Here is a 26,905-nt window from a genome sequence, read left to right as displayed (position 1 = left end):
TAGCCTGTGCCATATTGCCGGGAAGCATCAAAGAATACATAATCTCGACACAAACTAGAAAAAACTCTGAGAACTATTAAGATTGAGTTGGATACCATGGCAAAAGCAAGATTACCTAATTTGTAACTGGTGAAAAGCAATGCTTCGGCCTACATTCATGTAAAGATGAACAGAACAAAAGCATTTGGAATAAACCTTGAAGCTCCCAATTGAAGATGAATTCTATTATATATTGCTCTGATCGTGTCTCCACCAGCTTGCATTTGTCACTACTTCATGGATACCTGGTTAGCTTTTTTAATGGAAAAATGCTAAACTTTGTAGATTAATACTCCAACCTCTTTTTAAGGAAGAAAATTGTTAAATTTAATTAATACATGTACTCCACCCAATGTAACAAACTAGTGGTAGATGGCTATGATCTTCCGTTTGTCTTTAGCATATAATACAACAGTGTGTTTGTGGCAAATTCATGAAAGATTTTTATGATGACAGGAAGGAGAAATTAAGTTAACAAAACAAAGATATGAAGAAGTTAATTCTTATCTTCTTCCCTGATGGCTATTGAAGCGTGATACACCAAGTTCATGAGAAGAATTTCTAGTTTCTGGTTCTAAATTCTGTGCTAGTGCAACAAAATAACCAATTAGCACAGCAGCATCAAGTAAAAGACAAATGATGTAAACATGACACTAATCAGAAGCAAGATATCTTAGTTGAAATGGAGAAATTACCCAAATTGAGTCTACAACTCCATTGATTGAACCAGACAGAAAGAGATGGTCAAATCGACTCTTTCTCTAAAAGCTTTCTTTTTAGATCTTTCAGAGCATGAACTATTTCTGGTTCTAAATTGTGCTGAAGCAATTTTCCTTGCATGGAAGTTGATCTGGCAAAATCAAATAAACGAATAACAGCAACTAATGGTCAATTATTTTTAGAACAGCTTTGCACCCATGAATCTAATAATCAGTATCTATTCATAGAACACGGCAATTAAGGTTCTTTCTTTACCATAACAGACTAGCAAATAATGTCTAAGCTTCTTAATGCAGTCAACTCATTTTTAAATTTCCAAATATGGTCCAATGCAAACTTGTAATTTATGCTCTAAATCAAAATTATGATTCATCTATGCTAGCAGCATAGAGGCGACAGAACAGAAACGCCAGCACCAAATAGAAGGTGGGCTCCAGCAGCAATTGATGAACTTGTTAGGGAGCCCTGGAGATAAGCTTCGGCAGGCTACAACGGCTGACAAACTGAAGGAATCCAAGGCCTTAGGTAATATAAAAACTCCCTCTTCTCTTCTCCTTCCTCTTTTATTCTCCTGCTCTTCCTTTCCAAGTCAGCCAACACCATTGCATATGATTTATATGTTGAAACCTGCTACTATGTTGCTTTATCTTTATGAGAAAATTTAGTTAATGTTCTTGTATGCTTATTCTTGTGCATTGATTGCATACATACTAATAATAAGTGAAACCTAAGAAAATAATGGAAACATAAGACAGTCCCTAAAGTGGGCATAAATCAGGAGAAAACATGAGTAACAACTTATACCGAAATGGTGAAGGCTTCATCCTCAACTTTTGATCTTCATTTTTTTTTCAACTAGTATTTTGCAAGTAACAACCTATCCAAATTTCCAACTCATCCAACCAATAATGAGAAAATTGATGACATTTTTTATGCACATTTTGTTTCTACTACTATGTCCTTGCAACAATTATCCTCAAATGAGACAGCCTGCCAATCTGATGTCAGAATAACATCAAGAAGTTTCAACTTCACTCTTTTCTACCAATATCTTTCATAGGCTTCCCAATTGAGTCCTTTTCAACCAAGGCAGAATCATGCAGAACCATCTAGCTTTTGAAGGACTTTAGAAGAACTTCTAGGAGCAAAAATGAATACATAAAGGCCTGGAACATCTAAAGCGTGTATAGCGCACTTAGAAGATTGCAAGGGAACTCCAAAAATATTATGGAAACCAATTGGAACACTAAAGATTGCATGTCAGGATTCCAAGGTTGTATGCCAAGGAGTGTCAATTTTTCAATTTCAAGTCTTTGACTGTTATCAAGGTCTAAGAAACTTGCATTTCATTTGTGTATGATATTTTCAAGTTCTAGTAATTTTGGTCTTTAGATCTTAGAGGGATGAATCTTGTACTTGGTTGGGATAGCATATTGGATACAGGTTAAATTTCTGACACAGCACTTCCTCTCCAATTGCTTCAAATCAAATTGGATAAGATTATTCAACTGATTAACCTGAGAACCAGGGTTTGATTTAGTTCAAACTGAGTCAGTGGAGGTATTAAAAAATAGTACCAAAATTTGGGCTGGTTCAAAAAGGAAAACAATGGGGTGATCAACTGAAACATTGCTCCTTTTCCTCTTCTTTCATCTACTTCCTCTATTTTTTTCCTCATAACTTCTACTTTTAACTTCTTATTGCAAGCTATACCATATGGTCAAATGGGACAAGCATAAATTATCTCCTATCCTCTTTCTATTCTACTTATTAACTTAAAAAAATTTCTCAAACTCACCTCATAATGTGGAGAGGACAAGACAACAAATCTACCAAAGCAGGTCAACTCATCACCCTACATCCAATCTACTTCAATTTTCATCTAGTTTCAAAAGAAAAATTCGTTAATATCCCTATGCACAGTTCACTTCATGACCTCATTTTACTTAAATGTGCTGCTACCTTCAGGTTGTATTCCTTGTATAACTAGCTCAGTGGCATTGTCTCTGTAACAATGGAACGATTTTTCAGGCACAGTCCATGTTCATAGTAAACTTTTCTAATTGCAATTTATTTTCACTGAAATTGCAATTTCCGTAAAATATTAATACCAAGCTACATCAAACATTATCTTGAAGATCAAGGCTCATGTCAAGATGCTTGCAACTAACCAGTCAAGCAAGTTTTGTCAATTGAATAAGAACAACCAACCAAAGGAATGTATTCTAAGTTCCACTAGTTGGTTGTATTTAGCAGATCATGGGAGAGATCACAAGCACCAAATGACTGCCAATAACAGGAATAGACAGCCCAATCAGATATTTGGTTGAACAAGTAAGCAAAATAAAAAAATAAAGCAGAACACAAGCAAAAGGGTCCTAAATAAACAATTAGGGTAAAAAGTAACTGCTGCAGCAAAACAAAGGAATATAATTATTCTTTTAGCATTGACCATGGATCAAAATTTTGTTCCGTGCAGCCCGGCACGGATGAAATTTACTGTTTCGCTTAACGCACGAAACAGGCACCGTGAGACACTTTGTTTTGTGCGTCGCTGCGTTCGTCACAGCAGCGACAGTGAGGACGCGAGCTTCATCTGCCGGCCAAACGAAACCGGCACATCACACGAGCGCATCTCGGGCAACAAGGAGGCGTCGCCGGACGCCTCCGGCGCCATCGGAGGCATCCGCGGTGCTTTCAGCATCGCGGGCGATGGCGTCCAAGGGGCGTCGTGATGCGATGGCAGAGCCAAAAGCATCGCGAGACGCTTCCGGTGCCGCCGGAAGCATCGCCGGACGCTTCCGACGCCGTCAGAGGCATCGTCAGATGCCTACGGTGCCGTCGCGAGCATGCAGGGGTGCGCGAGCGTTGCGGGGCGCACGGGCAGGGGGAGCGGGGTTACTGCGCAAAACTAATATTACACTTTAATAAATCAAACAATTCTCATTCCCAAGTGTAATATTTTAAAGAAGCTTTTATAAACCCTAATTTAATTATCCTAATAAAATATAAAAAATATATTTAAAATTTTAAAAAATTAATAAATTTTATTAAATAATATTCTAAAATTGTTTTTTATGTTTTAAATTTTATTTAAAAAATTTTTTAAAAAAAATTAAAAAAATTATAAAATTCTAATAAATCAAATTTATATTCTGATTAAATATATATTATTTAAATTATTAATTAATTAAATAAATAGTTAATTTATATAATTATTATATATAAAATAGTATTTTATATTAATTTATATAATTATGATTATTTAATCTAGACATTGATGAACTATAAAGGTTATGTATCAATTTTAATTCGAGTCATTGATAGATTAATTTTCTTTAAAGAAAATTATATTTAATTATTTTTTTAACAATATTAAGTTGTTTAATAATGAGGAATTATATAAAATTAATATACAACTTATTTTTAAATTATACATCATAAATATATTTATTTAATAATTACTATATATAAATTAAAAAAATACCGAAATCGTATCGGCACGGCACGATACGATACCGAAACCGTATCATGCCGATCTGGAACCGAAACCTCGGCATGGGTCGAGATTTTAAACCTTGGCATTGAGTATATTTTCTTTAAGATCTCATTCTAAGCTAGAGTTTCAGTAGCAGTCGGATTGAAATGAGATGTTACCGTAACATGTAGGAGTGCTAACACACAATGCTCGTGGTAAATTAGAGGCGAAGGAAGGAGATGAAGAAAAATAAAAAGAAGAAGAGGAGGAAGCAACTACTTGGAGGAGCTATTTGGTGGCTTCTTCCACAACTGATAGAGGATATTCAAGAGTTCAGACCTTACATAGCTATTCACGAGTTGAAGAAAATATTCGATGAACTTGTGCAGTCCTAATGTAGCTATTTGCAAGTTGAAGAGAAACATAATTGAACTTTATCGTAAGTTTTATGGTCCTAGTTGGGGATCTATTTAGCGAATCATCACGGTCCTTATGGAGCTACACTAATTCATCATGGAGCTTTGGAGTTATCACAGAGGTTATGTTGTTTAATGTCCTACTAGGGATGGCAATATGGGGAACAGGGTGGGGTTTTAGCTTCTCGCCCCATGTAGGAAGCAAGGCGGAGTGGATCATGGGAGACAAGTAGAATTGGACTTCTGTATTGGGACATATCAATATCTACACAAGCTAGGAGAGACTACATGTGTTGATCAGCATTCAATTCGAGTAATCTATTATAGTGATACAGTTTGATTGTATTGCCTAACATAACATGAGATTTCAAATCATTGTCTAAAAAATAGTTAAGATGCAAGCATACAAAAAATAACAACACAGTGTAACAAGCATCTTAGAAAAGCATACCTATGTTCATTTAGCATTTGCTCAAACTCCTTCTGTGAAGCCTTGATCTGCAAAATAAAGCAAACAAACATCTAGCAGTAAATTCCAAGGAAACTCCATAGCATGCGAAGGAACAATTTTATCTTAGATGATTCAAGAAGTACCATAGAAGCAAATATTTTTACAATATCCAGTTATCATATCATCCAAAATAATTTTCTTATGTAGAGTCAAAAACATAGGCGAGTTATAGAAAAATTTATATTGACAATCAACATGTATTTTTTAGTGCCAACCGTAAAATATGTTAGAGATAGGTTGGGTTCATGTTTCACTCACCTTCAAACATAATATGCAGCCACTTAAGTGAACACGGTTAATCAATGGAAACACAATAATAAATATGTTTCAAAAAACATTAAAAGCACTAGAACAAGTATTCTAATCCACCTAAACTACTTGCATTCAATATGAAGAATGAATCAGAGGTAGGTTAATTGATGAATCTTGTGCAGTGTAGTTTATCCAACTATGTGATCAGGGATAAGATGGCTAATTCTACAACAGTTCTCCAGCCTCAAGTAACTAAATAGATGTTGTAACCTTTAGGACTCATTTACTTCAATGAAAATTATATGGAATAGATGGAAAGTAGCAGATGAAAGATAGACTTTCTCTTAAATTTTTTTTAGCCCAAATGTGAGTGGAAAATGAAGTTTTGAAGGTGTTAAATAATTAAAGTTCTTTGGAAAAAGAAAATACACCATATGTCAATTTCTTACAAATCTAAAATCTTCTTTGATAACTTCACCACCACAAACACCTAAAATGCCAACAACTAAACTAGTCTTCCTCCAAATAGATAAAGGAGCATTCTCCATCCTCCCAAGTAAACAACACAATCAAAAAAATAAACCACGTCCACCATTACTATCATTCATCCTTCCTAAATTGTATCCTACTTTCTATCTTCAAACAAAAAGGCACTAAGGTGGTAGAAGATGTGGATATCCTATCGCCAAGTGGGTCAACTTCCACATCCTGTGGTTTTTGTCAGTTTGTGCCCCTCTGGACCCTTGTTATCAAGAAACTTAGTGATTGTCAAAATAAAATGACAATCTATGTGTTGAAATACTTAACAGTTAAGTATTTCAACACTATGAGAGATATAATAACATGTTGACAACATATGGAAAGCAAAGAACTAAAACAGCCACTTTGCTTGGCTTGCATGCGCTAATATTAACCTTATTGCTTTCTGCACTTAAACACCAACATTACAATCAAAAGAATTTATTATAAGTGCCAACTACCCAGACACAACAAACACATGGCAAAAATAATTTTGATTTTCTATAAGTTGCTTGTCATGGATGCAAATGGAAGTGGCCATCTCTCACCTCAGACACCAATGCTTTGCAGCTCCAAACAAAAGCACCCTACACATGTAAATTCATAGTAAATGCCAAATATACAGGGAAGGAGGTTGGGATAATAATCAATACAGAAACTCGTGACAACTCTTGTTCAAAATACCATCAAGTATCCACCTATAATAACTTATCAAAACATGCAATTATGAACTACGATTTTGATAGTGAGATGATGCAAAATAGGAAGTTTAGTTTTATAAGATTTTAATTTATAAAAGATTAACGTGTAGGTGTTCCTCTTTAGGAAAATAAGTTTTTTAAAGAAAATTTTCAATTTGGGATTTTTGGTAGGAGTTCAATTTCTATGGGGTATTTCCCTATTTTGCAATTGGATTATTCCCCAGTTTATTTAGGATAGTGTCTATAAAAGGCAATCAATTCTACGTGCTAGACCATTTTAGCATAAATTTCCTCTAGCGATTCCAATTCTCTATATGAGATTTGTTTGTGGTAGTGTTGCATCAACTTGGCACAGACACCACAAAGCTGTTCTTATTTGGTTGAATCATAAATCTCATTCCTGTTAGCGAGCCAACCTGAGCAACCTTCCTCTTCAGTTTGTGATGTTAGATAGATGTTTGGTCCCTATTGATCAATAAAATATAGTGTAAAGTCCCTCCCATGAAGTTGCCCTTGGTAGGCACTGGCTTATGATCTCTTAGTAACTAATATAGAAGAGAAAACATTTATATATTCAAACATGATATACAAAAAATCAAATTATACCCAACCAAACCCGATCTAGTTGCACCAGAGCCCAAGCCATATACAAAATCAGCTAAAGTCTTCGAGGAAATTCCTTCACCTTCTTACACAGTTCCGATCTAGAAAAAGAATGAAAGAATCCAAAAGTGATGTTAGCTTTAGTCCTAGGAATTCATGTTGGGATTAGTATCACACTAGAGGGTATCCCCTGAATCTAAGATCTTATGCTAGTTTTAAATTATAACTCCTAAAGGGTAGTTTGATGATATACCACGTATACACACAATTTAGCATGTAATAAGCCATATTTTGAGATCACGATTGGAAGATCTTCCACACTACCACAAACACTCAAGAAAACATTAACCTAAATAGACAAGTCAAGAGAATCTTAAATAAAGGCTTATTAGGGAAAGCATGAATTTTGAAGTGGTCTCCACGTAACAAATATATAAAAAGGTGTGGAGAATGTGTTGACAATCATGTCATCAACAAAATCACTGTAAAAAAACCATGTTTTCCATACTTAAACTCGATGACATGCTCAACTTGGAACACAATGATTCTCTCAACTAGACTAACATAGTCGGTATCATCACATTAGCATCAAAACTGATTATAAATAGAAGACTACCTTTTAAACACATGATAGGTTGTATGAATGCTAGTCATGTTTAGATTTTAAATGCCAAAAGCCTTTTAACACGATGATGAATCAATTCGTAAAATCTTTTTATAGGAAAGTTCTCGGTATTCTACTTTGATGACATTAATATACAACAAAGCAAATACCACCCACTTAAAATAAATTTATTTAGTCTTTGAGACCCTTAGAACTAAATTTATATATCAATCTGAGGAAGTGATCATTTTTACAACCCAAATACACTTCCTCAAATTTATCATCCATGTATAGAGCATCTTAACAAATCTTTACGAAAGCAAGGTAATTAAAGATTGGTCTAAAGTCTCCCTTTTATAGTCTTTACGAAATGAAGGAAAGAATGACTAAGCCAACTGTTCTCAAACATGTTGACCTTTCTAGAACGATTTAAGATAGCTTGTAATGCATGTTGTAGTAGAACTAAGAGGTACTCTCAGCCAAGAAGAGCATTTGATTCCTTTACTCAGCAAAAAAACTCATGACTCAACGACACTACTCATCTTTAGGCCTTAAAAGCATCTACATCAGTTACCCTATCCAAAGATTTTACCCTAAATTTTGGATAGGGTAGCTAAAAAACCTTTGCATCAGCTACCCTATCCATTCTCTAAATTTTACATTTATGAATAGTACTTCTCTAAATTTAGGAAATGGATTCCATTCCCTAAACATTCTAGAGGAGAAAGAAAAAATAGGGAAGTTGATATATGGTGTAGTGAAAAGTGAATATCCAAATTTAATAAAGTAACTTTTTTTACCCTAAATTATGCATTTTGGATAAGGAAGCTGGTGTGGATGCTCTAAAACATTGGCACTTTTATTTATTGTAACACGAGTTCATATTACATTCTGACACTAAATGATAGTGTCATCTAATCACAAAGAAGTTATGTATTAAATAAGCTAGATGAGTTAAGTTCCTCAAAAGCAGACTTTTATCTTGAAGCATTGACTTGGCAAGGATAATAAACCTATCATTGCATTGAACCAAATTATGTCTACCTTACATAGGATGAATACAACAATAGTAAGATTTGAGCAACTCAACAAATAAGTATCCCACAAGTCATAACTTCAGAATTATTTTTCAAGATACTGAGGATGGGAACCTTCCTTTGCCTGCACTTTTTCATTAAGAACAATTATCTATTCAAGCAAACACATCTATTCCTTGGCCGTCACTCAGAGATATTTTAATTTGGGAATTATATTGTAATTGCAGGTCACTGTGGAAGAGACAAAACCATAGCACTTCGCCTTTATAGATTCTACTGATCGTCCTTAAGACTAGATGTTGCTAGAATCTTCTCGTAATGTCACACATGGATCAAAACCACTAAACAAAAAAGAAGTCTTTGTAGATCATTATATATCCCATATAAACCTTGGGAAAACCTTAGCATGAATTTCATTTTTAGATTGCCAAATCAATCAAAATCATGATTCCCTTTTAATTCTCATAAATAAGTTCTCCAAGATAGCACATTTTGTTGCTTGTAATAAAACAAATGATGCATTTCATGTGGTTAAGTTGTTCTTCAAGGAAGCTATTAGATTGCATAGTTTACCCACGTTGACAAGTTAGGTAGGGGCGTTAACTTTGTAATATCTTTTGAAGACCTTACATTGATTTTAACTCAATTTTCATCTGTGTTTCATCCATAGATTTATGGTCTGACATAGGTGTCAATCATAGATCAGAAAAATTTTTAGGGACTAATTGGCAAAAAACCAAAAATTTAGGTTTATATTTTTTATGATTACCAAATTGCCTATAATAAATATTCTAAATCACTCAAGTGCTGCATGTTCTTTCGAAGTCATTTATAGTCACAAAATTCACCAACCTATTGATTTGATTACTCTACCCACCACTTAACATATTTTAAACTTTGATATGAATTTTGCTAAGCATATTTGAGAATTTATACTGATATTAGGAGAAAATTACATTTAGTAACAAAATATATGTTGATGCACATCATAAAGAATCCAAATATGAGATTATGTCCCTGTTCATATTCACCATGAGAACTTTATAAAATTCCTTTAAGAAATTTCATGCTCACTCCATTGGTCCCTTTCATGTTGTGAGAAATATTAAAGTACTAATGCCTATATTATTGACTTACTAAATTGAAATAATTACTCAAATTCCACATTGTCTATTGATTGACCCATAGTTATTTTCTTACAACTCTCCACAGTGCAATTGACACCTCAGATTAAAGTTGATCCATTGACGGTTGTAGCTTCCAATGAAAGCTTGATTTATTGGAAAGAACATCTAGATATAGATGATACTCAATTCACAAAGATGAATTTTGTCAAATTGCTCCAAGGTGTTTGTTGTAATGCAATAAATGTCAAAGCCATCTTCTCTGATGTTATCTCCTAATCGTATACATCACACCTATGTTTGGCATCTTTTTTATATTTGATTTTAAGCTCTTTTGATTTTTAGGAGTTTAATATGGTAGGTGCTTTAGGACAATACAGTTTTAAAGGAAATCTTTAATTTGGTAATTGTTTTATTTTAGAGTGTAGGAAAGCATGTTAGTGTGTGCACTTATGTGCCAAGACACTCCTTATGTATTTTGTGGATAATTATTTAATAAAGGCAAGAATTTATCATTAATTATTTACTTTTCTGTACGTATATGATTAATGATAAAGTCCCACAGATTAATGGATATATTAATCTGAAAACAATCCTTGATCGGATAAATATTTAGAGGGGACATGAATATTTAGATCAACGCTGAGTATGACTAGATCGAGATAGACGGAGAGATGGATATCCAAGTTGTACTTGGGGGTGCCTTGAGTTTAGAGGTACACTGGACACGACCCGCTCAAGAGGAGACCACATATTAAGTATCATTGGTTATTCCTTTTATGCGTAACTGATCATTTGACTTGAGACCTTCATTGCGTGGAGTTATGTGCTTTGACGCCGTTAAAAGCCGTCTTTAATCGGATTGTGATTAATACGGTAATTGGGTGTATGGCAAAGCGTAGAGAGAATAGTGTTGAGTCAATAGAGGATTCATCGCTCTCTTGTATTAGGAGTTAACATTCTGGCCACTTGATAGAGATATTAGTGACTCGAAATCCATGGCCATGAGAGGAATGATTTATCATTCAAGAGGAGTCTATTATATCTTGGAAATCAAATAAAACAATTAATTTGGTAATGATACATAATGTATCGAATTAATTGGGATGTAGGCTTAGATAAAGAGATTGAATTACACAGTAATCGATTCATGGTGGTTTACAGTTTATGACTGATCTTAATTTTATTGCGTTGGGTGGCTAAAAACTGTTACTAAACGGTTACCTTAGTCTGTGTATGGATTTACACTGCCTTCGTGTATAAAACCTAGAGGGTTGCACACATAGCACGTAGTCATGAACAATGGTATCGGAAGCTAGTCGAGATCAAGATTAAATATGGATTTATTTGATACAAAGAAGAGAGAATTCGAATAGCCATAATCATGATGATTAATGGAGAATTCGAAGAGTCATCATAATGATAATTAATGGAGAAGTTGAAGAGTCATCATAATGAAGCTCATAAATGAAGAATTTATGGAGGCTATAACTCTTCATCTTCCTAATTAATGAAGATCATAAATGATGAATTTATTGAGAACTTAACTCTTCGTATTCCTTGGAGGTTATAAGTAGCCATCCTCGGAAAGATTCAAGAGCAGAATTCCTTCTCTCCATTTCTCCTTCGTCAACTTCTTCTTCGTTCGGAAGAGATCGTAATGCTTCCAAGACTTTGTCGATCCAAGAGGCTAGCACCTAACGGATCGTATCAAGTTCGTGATTTAGTGCGCGTGGATACCGCTAAAGGAGTCACACATGGGGCTCTTATCTGTCGAGTGATATCATTCAAGCCTATCAAGGACTTGAGGTATGTTTTTATGTTACTTTTATGTAATACTATATGTACCACGAAAAGATCCATGATTAATATATGTCTTCCGCTGCGCTCTGAACCCAACAAAGCATTGGTAGGAGTTTAATGTAGACATTTTAAGAATTTTGTAATTGGATTATTTCATAGTTTGGTTAGATTGGATTCCTTAGAAGATCAAGATTTTTTGGGATGGTGTTGTACAATGAGGCCTAGAATACAAGTAATTCTCTAGTGAGTCTGAGAAAGGGTAGGTAAGATACCAACCTTTTTAAGAAAAGAGATGATGTCCTAATTTTGGAAAAAAAATTATAGGTGACTTATTTTAGGTTAACCAATAAAAGAGAAATAAAGGAAAAGATAGCAGTAAAATAATCAGCTTAAGAAACTATTTTTTATATCTATGTTAGATATTGAGTCTTATCATATTTAATTTGTCGCGTCTTAAATTAGTTTTTAAAAATATTTTTTGACAACAAAATAATTTGAACAAACATTTTAGGCATCAAATTGAAGTCAAATTGAGTTCAAATGGAGTCCATCGGGTAAGCATGGTAATTAGGATCACATGGATTCAAATGATGGTCAATTTGGATTTGGTTTGGGCCAATTTAGGGCTGAACCAAATTTCTAAGTGGGAATAGCCTAGTGTAGCCGTCTTGGGATAAATTATGAGAATTTTTAAGTTGGGATTATATATTCTCTCCTCTCTCTCTCCCACATGTATCTCTTCCTTACTGGACACCATCACACCCTCTCCTCCTCTTACTCTCTTCACGTGACATGCAACATTGTCAAACCTGCCGTCAACCCAATCGACCGTTGACCTCCCCCTCTCCGTCGACTTCTCTCCCTCTTACTATATGTCTTCGTTTTCCTCTCTCTCCTTTTCATTTTGCTTGCCTAGACATTGTCACCTGCCACCTGAGCGTCACTGTCGCTAAGCCAAGGGTGAGGTACTGTCAACCCTCTTCTCTTCCCTCCCCTCTCTTTTCTCTTATCTTGCTCCTGCTAAGCAGCCACCACCCAACCAAACCAAGGACTCCACCTGACCAAACAAAGAGGGACTAATGGTTGACCCTTTTCTCCTATCTCTCTTCTCCCTCTCCATGCACTCTTAGTGACCACCAAGGTACTCTTGACCGAACCAAGAGGAAGCGGATAACACTGTTGTCAGCTCCTCTTTATTTTCTCAATTTCCTCGTACACTGATTCAATTGAAGGTAAGAAATTGATGAATAATTTTATTGTTAATCCTGGAAAATAATAATCTATTTTAAATTAATCACAACCTATTATTTAGGTTCAATTGGGTTGAGTGTTTCATATCAATAAAACACATGCCTTATTTCGCCGATTGAGGAAAATTGCAATGTAAACATTTTATTTTATTATTCTATTTTAAGTTGGTGTATCTAGTTTAGGATGGGGAAATAAATTGTTGTTCATTAGTAGTGGGAGTTAAGAGTTATAATTAGAGTTACATCAAGGTACATAAATCAAGTTAGATCCATCAACCTTATATTCTAATTAATTTCTAGACTTTTGTATTATTATCATTATTAAAAATTTGTGTTGCGTTTGCGGAGTTATTTCTATATTGCTCCCTAGTTTACATGTTCCTTATGCATGGATAAATGTATAAAAATAGATTATAAATATACTTGTATAATTGTTTTGAAAATAGATAACACAACATTTAAAATAGTGAAATGGAAAGAAATTAAATTACTAGAGGTTGAGGGTAACTAATTGATGTTCTTTTCATGATATCCATATGTGGGTAATCATATGTGGATTAAGATGGGAAGTACTTAGGACTTGTTTTTAAAAATATTGGTACTTTTAATATTCTTGCTACTTACTGACTTATATGTTGATACCAAGGTTCATAATCTCGAGTCATGCTAGAGTTTTAATCTTTAATATTATTTCTATTGTGTCGATGTTTCGATGTATGGTGTTGGTGGCGAATTGGAGATGAAGAAAAAAAAAATATAACTATATAATTATAGTTAGATATGAATTTAGATATGAATTTCAATCATAAAGGTTGATACAAGCAAGTGAAAACAAGAAATAGAAATATAATACTGAAGCCTTCTCAACTCAATTTTAGTATCAAATCCGAATACAAGAATAAGAGAGGAGCCAATGTGAAATCTAACCAATCGATATATACAAAAGTAAATCGAGTAAGTTTTAACTTGTTCCATAACTAGATATACTGACTATTGAAAGTTTGGAATTATGCAAATGCAAATAGCTTAATCATGTTAATTTGGAACAAAGAGAAATGAGAACAATGCTAAAGCTAAGAAAGGTTTGCATAAACAAAATTAATATCAGTAAAGTGCATACTGCTGCATGAGCTGCTTGTTGGTGACACACATCAGATGTCACGACCCAGACTCGTGGACACCCATCAACCTTCAAAGCAACTACCTACATGGACCAGTAAACAGTTGCCTCACCATCAACTTAAAGTTGAGGAGCTCACAAGGTAGCAACTAGAAGAACTAGAATAAAAAAAGTACAGGAAAAGTAACTGACCATACAGACCAGGTCTTAAAGATAGGACAAAGAGCATATAGATGTTGAGAGTTGTGACTCTAACCATATATCACAACTATGGTTCAATGCCAATACAATTACAACTTTTGTAGTAAAAATATTATGATATCTACAGCGAAAGACCAAACTCAATAACAGAAACTATTTGTTTTGGTATTACGTTATGTAATGTGTTTTAATTAAAATATTTGGCACCATCATCATGGCCCACCTTCTGAGTTGCTGCTCACTTCTTATCCAATCTGCCTTATGTCCATGCCCACCAGTCGAACAGGGAGAAGAATTAAAATGGTAAATGAATTCCAGATTGGATTCGGATCCATCATAAGACTCATTAAGCTCACAGACAGAGCATCGGCACCCTTGCCTATGTTCATACCCACTAATCAAACACGATAAAAAAAAAGGTTGCGTAAAATGGTCCACATACAAGTTCTCACTAGCTTCATATCAGAAGTTTATAGAAAGTTTATCTCCACTGTTGAGCAAGTCAATTTGTCATCAGCATCAGCAAGCTTTCATGCCATTGATACAAGTGAACTGTTACTATCCCTTTCAACATTTCTTTCTTCGCCACTTTCTATCCCTTCAGGGTCCAACAGTTCTGGTGCATCAATGGCTTGAAAGGATTGCTGATACTGAAGACAATTTGACTAGTTCAATAGTGGTGATAAACTCTCAGCAAGCTCATCAGATGACAAATAGTCTTAGGATGGAAGTTAGTGGGAACATGTATGGGTCATTGAACTTTATCCTTTTTTTTGTCTTGCTTTGTTTTTTTTTTTTTTGGATAAGTAAAAGTTGTATGTCATGTATCAAAATGTACAAAATGAGGCTTTGAAGTATCAGATCTAATAAACACCTAAAGGCATGTATACATGGAGCTGTACACTCCTATATATCAACTCAACATCTAATTGTCCCTCACCAAAAAAACTACGGTTATGTGCCCCTCATACATAGTGTATCGCTGATGACAAGGCCAAGTGACAGGCCTTTGTCAACATCCTGCTCCCACAATAGTGCTAACCAAAAACACTAAGCATTCAGCGACATGAAGACATCTCCAGGGGCAAATCCTCTGCCATAGCTCTATAATAGGAGGGCACTAGAAGAACAGATGCTCCTGTGTCTTAAGCGCCCTTTCGATCCTCCTGATAATCCTACCTATCTCCGACATCCAGAAAGTAACTGCATGACTCGACTATAGATAAGTCTTCCACACCATCCGAGACCATGACATCCTAGGACTAGGCTGGCTAAATAAGTCATACTGACGCCAGGCAAGATAGTGATTATCACGTGGGCCGACGAAAAGGGAGGGTTTGAGAAGAAGGCAAGAAGAGAATCGTTGTCCTCCAAATATTCCTGAAAAAAATATTTAATATTTAAGGATAATCGCTCAAACAACTAAATAGATGCTTAAATAAATTGCAAACCATAAAACTCAAATAAAGGAAAGAAATCATAATATATGAACTACAATTCCTAACTGGTAAAGAAAGGAAAGAAATTCTAAAAGAAAGGAAAATTTATTAACACACTCACAATCCTAAACTCCTCGACGGATTCAAAATGCAAAAATATAAAAAGATAGAAATTACTAAAAATGCCTAAAATAGTAAAAAAAAAATCCAAAGTTACCAAAAATAATAATAAAAATCTTCGGACCCTCCTACATCAGTTATCCCGGGTTAAAAGAATTCGTCATCGAGTTTAGAGTAGTTTCATATGGTAGCATCATCTGGCACCAAATACATAAAATCTACTTTGTTGAACTTTGAGAATCCTCATTGATCTGCTAATGAGCACGATATCGTGGACGTTGTCCTTATCCATCTTCGCATCCCTCAAGCACTTCTAGTATTTTCTCACATTTGCAGCATAATCCTTGATGACGATGAGAATTCTGGATTTCTACCGAGGTCTTCAATGTTTGAAGTAGCATACTTGGAGAGCTTCTGGAACACCGGGAGGTAGTGGTAGACTGACGCACCATCATCGTCTGACAGGTTCACCCGATGAACAAGACGACGGGGATGACCGTCTCTTGAATGGTTTTGGTGTCTTCGCATCATCATCCTCGGCCACAATAGACTTTTCCTCGATAGGAAACTGTGGGGTAGGTAAAGGCTCCTTCTCTACTAGTGGAGCGGGTTCCTAGTCCGTAGGCTCCTTCGCAGCTTCCTCTGGCTCTATCTCCTCTTCGTCCGAGTCTTCTTCATCTTAGCACTCTTCTAAATTCTTCCTCCAAATCATCTTTGAATTCGTCCAGGTCATCGGCGCTCTCAAAGCTATCATCCTCCATGACGAAATTTGAGTGTAACCAAATAGAAGAAAGTGACCTCTCATCTTCTTCTTCATTTTCTCCCAATCTCTAATCTTGGTTTTGCCTTGTCGATCTCATGAGCATCGCAAATGCTCGCACCATGCCAATGCTAGACCTTTAAGCTTGAAGGCAACCAATTTTACTTTCACATAATCGGGTACCTCCTCAAAATAAAAAATCCTCTCAACTTTGTTGATCCAATCAAAAGCCCTCTACTGGTAACATACTAGAAAATACGAGAAGATTAATCTGAAACTCAAGGCCTCCATAAGGCTCCTTCCTACCACGGCATTCTTAGTAAGCAGCCCGCTGGTGATAAGGGCTCTCAAAGGTAGACTTAGATCCACGATCTAAGATCTTACGATTTCAAGATATTGTGTCACTAGACGCTGGGTTAAATCTACAATTTGCCTCTATAAATCCTCAATCTTGTCCTGGATGCTACGACTATGGTGCGAGGCTTCCTCAATCGAAACCTGTCTTGCATGACTATGATCACAACCATGAGGACATTTCATTGGATCTAATGCTGAACTTGCTCAATCGAAACATGTCAGCTCTGGTATATGACGCTGGATAGGATAGCGATTATCCTGTTGGCTGACAAGGAGGTTTTCAGGAGAAGACAAAAAGAGATAACCGTTGTCCTTCAAATTTTTTGTAAAAAAAAAAATATTTAATATTCGAAGATAATTTCTCAAATAACTAAACAGACACTTATATAAATTTTAAACATCAAAACTCAAATAAAGGAAAGAAATACTAGTATATGGACTACAATTCCCACCTTGTAAAGAAAGGAAAGAAATTCTAAAAGAAAACAAAAATTATTAACAAACTCACAATCCTAAAATTCTTAAATGGACTCAAAATACAAAAAATACAAAAAGATTTTAAAAATACCTAAAATACCAAAAAAAACAAAATTTACCAAAAAAAAATTAAAATTACTAAAAATAATAATAAAAATCTTTGAATCCTCCCGCATCACCTATGCTTGGGCAACCCCACCATCTTGTGCAAACCAATCTATCTGCCTAGCCATCTCAGGTGACCCTACAGCCTCTAGAATGAGATCTCGTATTCGTGTATTTGCAGCAAACACTTGATCAAAGGAGAATCTGAATGGGTTGTGTGTCGGGTCCAAAGATCTCTGTGACTCAAGTATGATGAACCCACTTCATCCAGAGTGTGTCCTCCTGAATCCGCCGTAGAACCTTGGCTAGGAGAGCCAAGATCCACGCCCGCAAGTCCCTAAATCTCATATCTAACCAAGACACCGACGGGTGCTTGGACGTCCACATAAAAGATCGATGAATAATGTAAATGTGATTGATGATGCCCTACGGTATCAGTAGAATGGACAGCAAGAAGCACTCGACCCCCTAAAGTACTGAGGTAAAGAGTTGTGCCTTGCCGGCATAAGACAGGGTCTTCTTTGGCCAAGTATTGATCCGTCTAATCAGTGAGTCAAGTAGGGGGAATATTCAGAGAGGCGGAGATGCAGTGGTATCCCAAGGTATCGAAAAGACATAGCACCCTAAAACCTATGATGGAAAGAAGTTATCTAAGTGTCTGCTCATCCACTCCAGCTATATAGATGTTCGACTTCGGACATTTAACTTGAAGTTTTGTCGCTGCCCCAAAATCACTCAAACAAGTGGTCAGTATGCATACTGATACTACATCACCACGACTGAAAAGTAGAATATCATCAGCATAGGCCAGGTGGGCTAGTCAGAGGTAGTCGCATGGTGGGTGAAAGCTGAATCTAGACCTAATGGTGCACTTCTGCAGCTGTCTCCCAAAGATCTCAATATAAATGCTAAATAGATAGGGCAATAAAGGATCTCTCTGTCTTAGCCCTCGAGCCCCTCTGAAGTAACCAAAAGTCCCACCATTAATGGACAGCGAGAAGGAGGCAGTGGTCAAACACTCCATGATCCAAGCCACAACTGTCGGGGAAGTTCAGGCCCACAAGAGCATCCTGGAGAAAATCCAAATGTACTAAGTGGTGTAGTGAGAATTGTAACTCATCTAGATTCTTGAACTCTCAACTAAGATTAAAATGTATACACATCTTTTATATTTACCCAATTAGCAATTTGTATTTCCTTCTTGTTTTCCTTGGTCTCTATTTTGCAAACAAGGATTGACTTTGAAGTATTAATTAATTTCAGACGGTACATAGAGTTGCTTAAAAATCCTCACTTTTGCTTTATTTGCTTTACTTTTCATTTTGTCCATTTGGCATTTTGTTACTGATATGCTCGGTGTACTTTCTTTATTGAAATAAATGAGTAAATACATTTTTGTTGAATAACTCCTATATACTTTGAGTTGGTAATTATTATTATAGTTTTTTATTACCTTTTAAATATTTTCTCTAAGTGGGATAACTCCTGGTAAGTAGAGTTAGAGCCCTGAGTCATGACAAGATGTCCTTATCTGTACCATAGGGCACACAACGTTAAAGAGTTTTGATAAAGGTTAGTGTATAATTAGCCTATAATTGCTAGTGATTGTGTAGATAATTACATGAACTGAAATTATGCAAGTTCTCTACTTCCAAAAAATAAGCTATCAAATAAAAGGACTAATTATTTTATTCTGTTCATTTTTTGAAAAAGAAAACAATTTGCTTACAAAGTTAGTGCAAGGACACGTATGTGAATTTGCATTATAAAATCATTATACTTTCTAACATTTGCATCACTTGAATATAGAAAATTTAAATAGAGCGAAAAATATGAAAACAAAAATTGCACCTCCTTTTCAATCCAATAATCAGCACACATGTCACATGAGAATATTACATCAATCCTGCTCCATCATAAATTTGCATGTCAGATATAGCATAAGAAGATTATTAAAATTATATTATGATGAATAGACATCTTTTGACCATAATCTACTAAAAAGAGTATTACCTTTAAAAAATTGATTCTAAGTTCACTAGCTTAGTTTCATGACAAGAGTAGGAGAAGAAGAATTTTTTTATGCCAATTAATTTTTGTGAGAACTTAAATAACATGAAAAAGGCAATATAGCAAAACCCAATTATGCAATACAATGACATCACAACCTCACTGCATGCTCAACCAATAGATAGATAACAAACATAATATGGAAAAATGGGATATAGGGAATATCTCATCCTACATGCATATTTGAGGTACCAAGAAAATTAATATCGCAAAAACCACTATCCTAAAAATTTGAGAAAAACTACAATCATAAAGATTCTGCATTTAAGCCAATTAGGACGTTGCACATAAATTTCTCACACCTTTTAAAAATTTCAAAAGAAATGGCTTTCTCATTGAGACATAAAACAAGTGTCACCAATAGCAATACTAAAGAACCATAACAATGAGAAATTAGTTTGTCATGACAGTTTCTACATTCCAAAAGGGATTGTAAAGACTCAATTAACTCAAATGATCTACGGAAATGTAGGTAACCATGATTGAATAACCTTACCCTCCAAAGTTTTCCTTATGAGTTGGAAGTCCAGACATCATAGCATCAAACACCACAACCACTTTTACTTCTGTAGAACTTGAAAAGGCAACAGAATAAGACATAAGATGTTTTATCAATTAGTACAATTGATAGAATAAAATGACAGTGACATATTCAAATATATTAGATATGGATCTTTAAGAGGATTATATACAAGAAAGTATTAACAGTTAAAAATCTGATGTTGCATCAGGTGACACTGGAATAGCATTCCAACAAGTTATTAAAATCTAGTATTGGTCGGCATGTGTAATCTCTAGTGTCACCAATGCAATAATGCAGATGGGTTATGTAGCAAGCTGAAACTAAGCATGATTTGGCACACTCCAATACATCGAGACATGAATTCAAGTAATATTTATTATTTTTCTATAATTTTTTCTTCAACATTCTAGTTGAAATGATTATCTTACTATAGTTTATTCTTAAAAGAAAGTAAGCTAATTGGAAGAAGATTATATGAGTAAAACTATCATAAATTCATCTTGGCAAGTATTAAAGTAAAAATTCTTATAATTGGCCTACCTAATTGATAGTTTCATTAAGTATAGAAGGGAAAAAAAGAATTAAATAAGTAAAATATATGTGAATTTATCTCAACACGTGGCAAAAGATAACTCGCTCACCCCAAGTGCCCCTCACTGTCGACCTCACAATGAGATGAAGGGAGTAAATCACGGTGACCAAGAGGCCTATCTAGGAGGGAGGGATTTTATTCCCCAAAAGATTGTTCCCCCGGGGATTCAATCCCTCCTCTCAGGTGACAATCTACCACCCAAGTACCAACTCAGTTATACCCAAATATCAATAGCTATAGTACAATCGAATGTCAATTCAATTGATTAGCTAATTAGTATAAGGCTAAGTTTTAGAAATCAATAATTAAGTATTAAGTAAAGAGTATTGACGGATTAAAACTTATTTAATTCATCTCAACATACTTCAATGCATGTCAAATGAAGGTACAACACTATCAAAACCATACTATTTTGGACCACGACAACTCCAGCATAAAATGGTGTGTTAAACCTTAGTATTAACTTCAAATTAGAAACAAAATAGTAATGGTCATCTTTTTGTCCCTTAACACCATTAAGAACTTTCTTGAAGTTATCACATTATCATATGTTAGCAACATCGTAACCTGGTTTTGACAATAAGATCATTGCTATTATCATGTCCAGCTAAATTTAATTCTAATGTAAATAATTAGAGTAAAAGCATCAAAAGCATAAAGGAAAGCTCAAGACTAGCAACATCATGCAAAGTTCTGCATCAGACTTATGGCTTGAAGTTCCACTTAGTAGTTTTTCTACTTATTTAGTGTTGCCTTATAACATACCTCAGCATAAAAAACATAGTTCCAAACACCAACTCTCCCATAATGCCCATATAGTCTGCTTAAACTGGGAGCTTTTCTTTTCTAAAAAGTTTATTGTGTTACTGATTATTGTCTTTCATTCCAATCACAATGGTAAGCATCGTTAGATATCTTTCAGGTAGCAGAAAAGCAACCACAAATTTTCAAGATCTTATTGAGATCATACAAACATATGAATAAGCCAGGAAAAAAAGTGGAATAATTATCACAGTCAGAATCAAACAAACCTTTAATTGCACTAAAAGTTATCAACTCATCAATCAGCTTTTGGCGAGCAATATCAAGTTTTCCCTTGATAAAATGCTTCTTCAATTTTGCCCAATACCCACATACATTGTATCCATCCACAAGAAGTACTGGAACAGCAGTTTCCAACCCCTGGTTTGTACTGGACAAAAAGTATAGAAATCAAACAATGGCCAATGTTTCTGTGGCTACTGAGAAGTGTAACTGCATTAATTTTTATATCCAAATAATTAGTATGAGTGCTTACTAATAAAGGTTCATAGTTGGATCTTTATAGAGCTCTGTGTCTCTTGGAATTTCTTCTTTAACTACCTTCTTTTTTCGATAGCTTGTGGCAGGCCTTGGGGTAGTTGATCCCTGTCTTTGAATATCCTGCAGTCAGGCATAAGCTTTTAGGTACTTAAGTTTAAACAAGTACAGTGTACTATGAGGAATACAGTGTTGGCTCTTGTTTCATTCTAAACATAAATTTATAAATGACCCCAAGAGGCCATGAATCTACCCACCATTAACCTTGAACATGGAAGAAAATGATTGAATGTGGCTAATGGAGCATATGTATGACCAGATATGCTTCATTCATAAGATAACCTAATTCAAAACTATGCAGTTTGATGAGTGCAAGAATAGTGGAACTGAGAAGGGGAGCTAATGTGTCTAGTGCTGACATGGCAAGGGGCAGATTCTATGAACAAGTATATAAGCCTCACATAGTCACATTCATGGGACATAAGAGAGATCCTTTAAATTGCATAACCATGGCCATCTAATCAGAATGGCATAGGTTAGCATGTAATAGATGTTCCATTAACTGCACTAGAGGACTAGCATTCCAAATAGAATTTTTCTTTTTTTGTTCTTTTTTGTTGTAGACTTTGTGACCTTGCTTTGGTCCATGGTTTTTGCAAATATATATATCCATGACAAATACATACATTAATCGAGGAAGAGGCAGACCAAATAAGACTTTGATTAGCAACGATAAAATAAGAAAAAATTGATTTAAATATAGATGATGATATAATAGGGGATCAAATCCAATGGTATAGGAGGATCCATATAGTCGACCCCACTTAGTGGGATAAAGGCTCGGTTGTTGTTGTATGTGTCTAGGAAAGCATGAACGGGATGGCAGTTTACATGTAAAATAAATAACCTCTAAAGTTTCAGTGTTCTAGCTGTTAAATTTTCCTCTGCATGTGAACTGTGAAATTTATTCCCGTGAATTTATTTGTGCATGAAAAAAAAAAATCACATTTTTAGTCCATTTTCTCGTTGTTAATATGATTCCTAGATACTTGTCATGGTACTCATGTTCAAGTATGATCCACCACTGAAACTTTTGTCATCCTAGACATCCCTTATAAAATTTAGCATTTGAATGAAATTCTAACTAGCATAAAATCGACAAAAAAAAAAATCAGATCTTTGCACATATTTAACTGACAATATATCTGCATTTTTTTCCCTTTGTTGCTTACTCAAAGAAGCAGTCCAAACTGAACACTCACATTGAATGCATGTGGCAGGTTTCAGTGGTGTGTGCCTTACAATACCAGCACCCTCTTGTAGGAACCTTTCCTTAGAACATTATGTATGGTAGTATACTATGCATATATCATGAGTCTCCATTTAGGGTGGGCTTGGCAAAACAGTCCAGTACATGATGCAGAAGCAACAAGTAGTTACAGGATCTCTGAATGAAAGAATGAAGATAAAAAAGACTGGCATACCTTCCATATCTTTAAAAATTGTAAGTTTTGCTTGACATTGGATGTGATCCTTGGTGGAGCTTGATCAGGACTCTACAAGAATGAGCTGTTAGGTCGTTGATATACCATGCAATTGAGGAAAGAACAAAAAATGATAAGAAATGTAAAATACAACTCCAAGAACCAACAGACAAATTCAGAAGAAGAGAAACCACATTTTCACAAGATGAACTTAATGCAATGAAACTCTTAGAATATTCAAACTACTGCAAACCTATTTACGAGATTATGATAGCTGACAAAATAAATTATATATATATATATATATATTCGATTTAATCTCCTTGAGTACCTAACTTATAAGTCACAAAGATACAGAAAGCACGGTTTGATCAATAAAAAAAAATCCAAAAAGCAAAAGCAGATTATGTCTATATAACGACGAAACAAAAATGGTCGCTTTCATCGCACTTTTCCCCTCTTCCCGTTTAAAAATGTCGAAACCTCTGAGTAAGTGGAAAGACAATCGATATGCATGAAATGGAAACGGATAAAATTTTATCACAGATAGTGGCATGCTTCAGTAAATCAGAACGTAGAATAAAACTTTGTGCCGTGCCCTATTTTCTAAACAGTAATTATCTTAGCAAGGCCCGAACAAGCATTGAGCAAGAATGAAAACAATCCCAGACCCAACAGCTGAATCATCATTGTTATCATCTTGAGAGGCAGAGAGGGAAAGGGTATGAGTAAGACGTACCCTGCGGTCGTGGTTGTTGTTGTTGCTGCTGCTGCTTTTGGATTGAGACTTCTTGCTACTGACCATGCCGACGATATGGAGACGCGAAAGGGAGCAAGGAGACACCAGCGCAGTACGCAATTTCATGATATCTCACGGGCTCCTATCTTCCTCACTCATCGCTGTCCTCCTCCCTTGTCCCTTCTTCTGCGTCTCTCGCTCTCGCCCTCTACATGAAGTGCGACAAGACCTGCGTGGGTGGGCAACAACTCGCCGACGCTGCCGAGTCAGACCTGTGGCTGGAAAATAAAGAGAAATTTTTCAGTTCAACCCTTTACGATTTATCTTCTTTTTAAAATGCTAAATTTAAGGTTATCAAAATACTCCTAGAATTTTAAAAGTACAACTCTCCACTTAGTCAGAACTTAACTTCTGTTTTTTTTATAATTATAATTCTAAAGGCGGCCGAATCAATCCCATAAAAAAATTTTACTGACCACTGAATAAATAAAAAAAAGTATAGATGTGTCCTAACGAATAAATCGATATTAATTTTTCAAACTCTCTAAATATAATATCTTTAGGTAAGATTTGAATTTTTATTACTCACATTTTTTACCATCATATCATAGTCCAAGAGGAATGAGAACTCACCTTGGGTTGGCTGCGGCGGGGACGTTGGGAGTGAACGATTTCACCTTTTGCCACAGGAGGAATGATAATTCACAATGAGGCTTAGGGTTCAAATTTCGATAAAATTAAGATAAATGACTTCCTTGTGTGCTAGTCATTATTCCAAATGCTAATAGTCGTCCGTGATTTACCTCCTTCGTGTTGACCCTGAGATGGATTGATTGAGATGCTGAGAATAAACGTATTCATCTTTTTGCTACTAGGAGAAATGAGAACTTAACTTTTGGAGTCATAAATGACATATTCTATATTCTCATAATACTAGTAAATCCTCCTAAGTGTCATACTCCTAAGTATAAGACTAAATTTGTCTAATAAAAAAAAAATAACTCCGAGCTCAAGAACTCTACCAATGATTATAAGTTGCAAACCTGATTAAATCAGAAGAAATTTGGACTAGAAATTTTAGATTGATATTTCGATTCTTGTTTTCATATTAGCAATGTATCAAAATGTGCTTGAAATTATATTTTTATTCTTCGTGCAAGTAAAACAAAAATGGGAAGATGGGGATGAGATTTTCCTTTGGAAGATAGTTGCTCACGTTCTTGGGTGTAAAGCCTTAGTTGAGTAATTTATTATAATATCAAATGTATGTAATTACTACTAAAAATTCTCTAACAAATGTAAACTTAACAAAGACATTAGTAGTAAAACATCAAAGGCATGGATCAATTTTTGATGGCATATGCTCACGGGAAAAAACTCCTCCCACCCTTAATTGACGGTCAACTATAAATTGACTCCGTAATTTATCTCCCTTAATATAATCTAAGGACAGACTTTAAAAGGTTCATAAAATAAGTATAATCATCTTTTACTATAATAATAGTAAAACACCATGTGCATGTATTGTATGATGAATAATCAAAGTATAAAGAAGAAATAAAAGTAAATACACATGAGAGACCATGACTGAATGTGTTTTAAAATATTCTTGTTCTTATTAGATGATATATATGCACTAACAATTTTAATTTTTAAATGTGTATAAGTTATGTTTCGAATTTATCCTAATAGGTGAATCATAGGGAAGACTGTCTACCTCAAGATGAAGCTCAAACATCTAAGTTGAACTACCCAAAAAATTTAAATTTCTCCACTTCAAATAAAAGGTTTTTTATACCCAAATATATGTAAGTTAATCTATTAAAAAGTTAGGTTATCCTACCTTTGAACACAAAGGTTATCATCAAGTCTTTACAAGGTATCCAGTTGACTAAAGAGTAATATATTTATTATAATAGGATAAGAATTAACTCTTGATTGACTCATGGAAAAAGACTTCTTTCATCCTTTAACTACTTGACGGTCAATTATAAATTAACCCCATGATTTACATTCTTTCATATAATTTAAGGACGGACTGGACGGACTATGAAAGAAAATGAACGTAATCACCTTTTTATTACTACAAAAGCTATCATCAAAATTGGTCTACCAAAAGGTTAAGTCATCGTACCTGTACCTTAAAATAGAAGGTTTATACTTAGCTGGTCTCTTCTAGGTTACCCCCTATTGACATGTATATAGATAACCTAGAACCTTGAGACATATATGGTAGCAAGTAGTATTGATTTTTGTTCGAGTCCAAAAAATTATCTGAGGATCCTTACATCAACCATAAGTATTCTTATACATTTACAGAGTATAATGGGACTTAACTCAAAAATATCATTAAGCACTAATTAGCTTATGGTGTAGCTCTCTAGTTAATACACCCTCACCTAAATACTACAATTTATCGTTATATAAGACACTTGAAAGAGATTAACATAATATAATTACATTGGTCGTATGCTGATCTTGAATCACATAATTGCACTATCATCCCTTTTGAACACATAACTTGAGCTTTATAAAAGAATCTTATGGACTTGAAAAAAATTG

The 26,905-nt window shown here is 34.8% G+C and overlaps 1 protein-coding gene across 4 annotated transcripts; it reads right to left on the bottom strand.

Moving 5' to 3' along the window:
- Nucleotides 1-24,629, bottom strand: LOC122019780 (uncharacterized protein YacP-like). 4 transcript variants are annotated; one of them, XM_042577293.1, is made up of 11 exons: nucleotides 24,344-24,629; nucleotides 23,605-23,676; nucleotides 22,119-22,243; nucleotides 21,853-22,013; nucleotides 20,203-20,272; nucleotides 19,488-19,542; nucleotides 14,178-14,261; nucleotides 6,484-6,522; nucleotides 5,105-5,151; nucleotides 735-889; nucleotides 1-625 (listed from the first exon to the last, which is right to left on the bottom strand). In XM_042577293.1, exons 1-10 carry the CDS (start codon nucleotides 24,467-24,469, stop codon nucleotides 784-786), a joined length of 885 nt encoding a protein of 294 aa, XP_042433227.1. In that variant the 5' UTR covers nucleotides 24,470-24,629; the 3' UTR covers nucleotides 1-625; nucleotides 735-783. The 4 variants fall into 4 exon arrangements, with proteins under 4 accessions (XP_042433227.1, XP_042433226.1, XP_042433228.1 ...); XM_042577292.1 differs by having other exon boundaries at nucleotides 1-620; XM_042577294.1 differs by lacking the exon at nucleotides 6,484-6,522 and having other exon boundaries at nucleotides 1-620.
- Between the last annotated feature and the right edge of the window lie 2,276 nt (nucleotides 24,630-26,905).

This window comes from Zingiber officinale, chromosome 9A (assembly GCF_018446385.1).
Source record: "Zingiber officinale cultivar Zhangliang chromosome 9A, Zo_v1.1, whole genome shotgun sequence".
NCBI classification, from domain to species: domain Eukaryota; kingdom Viridiplantae; phylum Streptophyta; class Magnoliopsida; order Zingiberales; family Zingiberaceae; genus Zingiber; species Zingiber officinale.
The sequence above is the reverse complement of the archived record's forward strand: the minus strand, read 5'-3'. Positions and strand labels throughout refer to the sequence as shown.